General features: G+C 47.5%; 1 protein-coding gene across 1 annotated transcript; it reads left to right on the top strand.

Moving 5' to 3' along the window:
- Nucleotides 1–1015: 1015 nt before the first annotated feature.
- On the top strand, nt 1016–3432 carry LOC122689081 (casein kinase I-like). The gene is made up of 2 exons (XM_043895200.1): nt 1016–1527; nt 1752–3432. The coding sequence occupies exon 2, from the start codon at nt 1753–1755 to the stop codon at nt 2764–2766; it is 1014 nt and encodes a 337-aa protein (XP_043751135.1). The 5' UTR covers nt 1016–1527; nt 1752; the 3' UTR covers nt 2767–3432.
- Nucleotides 3433–3675: the final 243 nt, after the last annotated feature.

The raw sequence follows: 3675 nt of genomic DNA on the forward strand, positions 1-3675 counted from the left end.
ATGGAAGTGGCTTTGGAACTGGGCAGTGGGGAGAGGCTGGAAAAATTTGTAGATGCTTGACAGAAAAAGTCTAGATTGCCTCAAGGAAACTGGTGGGGGAAATAGGAATAACTGTGTTTTTGCTGAGGTCTCAGATAGGCTTCCCAGGTGACGCTAGTGGTAAAGAATCCTCCTGCCGATGCCGGAGACTCCGGTTCCATCCCTGGGTCAAGAAGATCCCTCAGAGAAGGAAAGGGCAACCCACTCCAGTTTTCTTGCCTGGAGAATCTCACGGACAGAGGAGCCTGGCAGGCTACAGTTCATAAGGTTACAAAGAGTCGGGACAGGACTGAAGCCAATTAGCACACAGCACTGGCCAAAGAACCTAGCATGTCTGGTACCTACCTGTTTGAGAAATGAATTCTAGGTATTTCCTAAAAGAACTAGAAGATTTAGAAAAGCTAATTTAATCTTAATTTCTGAATAATGATTTACTGATTGAATTTAACACATGATGAATAAGAGACATGAATAGCTTTAGATATTTTCACCCTGCACAATGTTAGGTATAACTAGGTGTTTAATAAGCATAGCGTATCATGGCGAAAATCATTAAAGACAACTAACTTCCTAGTTCTCTTCCATCCAACCCCCAGTGCTGACCATGTCACCTTGAATGGGACTGTATTGTAACAGGGGTCATCGAGGACGTCACTGTGGACTTCAGCAGGGAGGAGTGGCAGCACTTGGACCCTGTACAGAGGTGCCTGCACCAGGATGTGACACTGGAGACCTACAGCCAACTGTGCGCAATGGGTCAGTAAGCACAGCTGCCCTCTGCACCTTCCAGGGGCCTCAGAGAGGCTGCGTCCGTTCTCAGCTGCTGAATGCTCTGGGGCATCTGAAGTGTGTAATGGTGTCCTCTTTGATTTGCCCGAGATACTTCAGTCCTTTTACACTTCTTTGATTATTACTCTGTTCCCAGGGAAATGGGATTACTTTCCTGAAGAGCAAATAGGGGCGTGGTTGAAAGGCCCTGAAACCCAATTTAGTGGACCCAATCCTGTATCGTGTCCTGTTCACAGGGAACCAAGCTCCCAAACCAGAGGTCATCTTCAAGCTGGAGCAAGGAGAGGGCCCATGGACACTGGAGGAGGAAAGCCCACATCACGGCTGCTCAGATGTGTGACCTGAGTAGCTGGGGGACGTGGAGTAGATCTGCTTTTCTAGGAGCTGATGCCTTTGAAAGGCTCTGAAGGTAATCTGTCTGGAAGGTTCTAAGAGCGCCCGTGATTCCTTTCCCAGAGTTCTCCGCGCCACGAAGCGCCCGCCTGGAGCTCGGGGCACTTTGTGTTGGCTGCAGCCGTTATAACAAAGTGTTGGCAGCGCCGGCGGAGTGACCAGGGGTTCCTCCTGGCGGGAGCCGGCGGCACTGGTGGCAGTGGTATCGCCGCCATAACTTCACGGCTCCCCTTTACCAGCCCCCGAAGTCGCCGCGGAAGCGAGGCCGCGGCCGCCGCCAGAAGCCAGAGGCTCAGCCGGCTAACGGTGAGAACCCCCTCAACGGTCGGTGGGCTGGTGAAAAGAAACCAGACAGTAGCGGTGGTCAGGGTCCCCTTGGCGGATTCTGGGCCCTGTAACGCTGAGAAACAGCCAGCGTTCTCTGTTTCCTGCCTGCCTTCACGGCCTTGCTCCGTGGACGAGCCCGAGGGGCGTCCATCGTCCCCTTAGAGGTGTCGGAGCTTAACCCCAACCCCATCTTTGTCTCTCAGGATGGCGAGCAGCAGCGGACCCAAGGCCGATTTCATTGTCGGAGGGAGATACAAACTGGTACGGGAGATCGGGTGTGGCTCCTTCGGGGACGTTTATTTGGCGATAGACCTCACCAACCACGAGGAAGTGGCAGTGAAACTAGAATCACAGAGTGCGAGGCAGCCCCGGTTGATAAACGAGAAGGAGCTCTATAATGTTCTTCAAGGTGGGGTTGGCATCCCCCAGATACGGTGGTATGGTCAGGAAACGGACTATAAGGTGCTAGTCATGGATCTTCTGGGACCCAGCCTTGAAGACCTCTTCAATTTCTGTTCAAGGAGGTTCACGATGAAAACTGTACTTATGTTAGCTGAACAGATGATCAGTAGACTCGAATATGTGCACACACAGAATCTGATACACAGAGACATTAAACCGGATAACTTCCTAATGGGTACTGGGCAGCAGTGGAAGAAGTTATTCCTTATTGATTTTGGTTTGGCTAAGAAGTACAGAGACAGCAGGACAGGGCAACACATATCGTACAGAAAGGGTAAAAGTCTCACTGGCACGCCTCCCTATGCTAGCATCCGTGCACATCTTGGTATTGAACAGAGTCGCCGAGATGACATGGAATCATTAGGATATGTTTTGATGTATTTTAATAGAGCCAGCCTGCCATGGCAAGGACTAAAGGCTGCAACGATGAAGCAAAGATGTGAAAAGATTAGCGAAATGAAGATGGCCACACCTGTTGATGTTTTATGTAACGGATTTCCTGTAGAATTTGCCATGTACTTTAAGCATTGTCGTGGGCTGTCCTTTGAGGAAGCCCCGGATTACACATACCTGAGGCAGCTATTCCGCATTCTTTTCAGGACCCTGAATTACCAACATGACTATGCATTTGATTGGATAGTGCTACAGCAGAAAGCAGCACAGCAGGCTGCCTCTTCAAGTGGGCAGGGTCAGCCGGCCCAAACACCTACAGGCAATCAGACTGACAAAATCAAGAGTGAAGTGAAAGGTTCATAAGCAGGAATCAAGGAACAGAGGACACAGAACAGGAGACTCGAGCAGCAAATTCATTTCCCTCTAAACTGGCTCTGGTCAGCAGAGATGGTCTCCTCTGGGCTGAAGGCTCTGTCATTAGTGAAACATGGTATCCAGTTTTCTATTTCACTTTTTCAAGTGGAAAAGTTCACTAAACGCTTGACACACACAAAATTGGTGGGGAAATTGTGCCTATGCCAATTTTAACTAAATTCTTTTATTTTGAACTATACTGCTTTGAGAGATCTCATTTCAGAAGAATAGCCTGTACAGTTGCTATGGTTGTTAATGCATTCTGAAGGTTTATCCATCCCTGGGGTTTGCAGGTTGTTCACTTAAAACATTCTTAACATGGTTGACTTCTTGTTTGCAAGCCAGCTGATATGGTCGTAATCAAGATTCCAAGTTTGAGCATATGAACGACTCTGCTTGCTTACTTGAGCTGGAAATAACAGCCTCTGAAGTGAAGACTTAAGAAAAACTTAGGGACTACTAGATTATCCTCAGGACTCGGCGTCAACTCTATAATGTTCTTGGTATTTAAAAAACGCGTGTTTGTCACAGAATTTTAGTTAACATCTTAAACTGAACATGTATATATGTTGCTTACATAAACGTAGTCACTGTAAACATCAACATGACCTGGGATTTGTTTTTATTTTGAAATGGAAGCTTTTTGGTTTACAGATTCATTAAAAACTGTTAACTGTTTCTTTAAAAACAAAAAGTAAGCTCTCAACTTTTAGAATTGCTTGGACAGGGTTAACAGAAGCCCCTTTGATACTTAAATGCCATCTCCTAGTATGACCCTTGCCAATATCCACTGTCTTCTTTGCCTGGCTTTTCTGGCAGGAGAGCTATCTGCCCTTCCCCCATCCCTGTAGTCTCGAT

This window comes from Cervus elaphus, chromosome X (assembly GCF_910594005.1).
Source record: "Cervus elaphus chromosome X, mCerEla1.1, whole genome shotgun sequence".
In the NCBI taxonomy this organism is placed as follows: domain Eukaryota; kingdom Metazoa; phylum Chordata; class Mammalia; order Artiodactyla; family Cervidae; genus Cervus; species Cervus elaphus.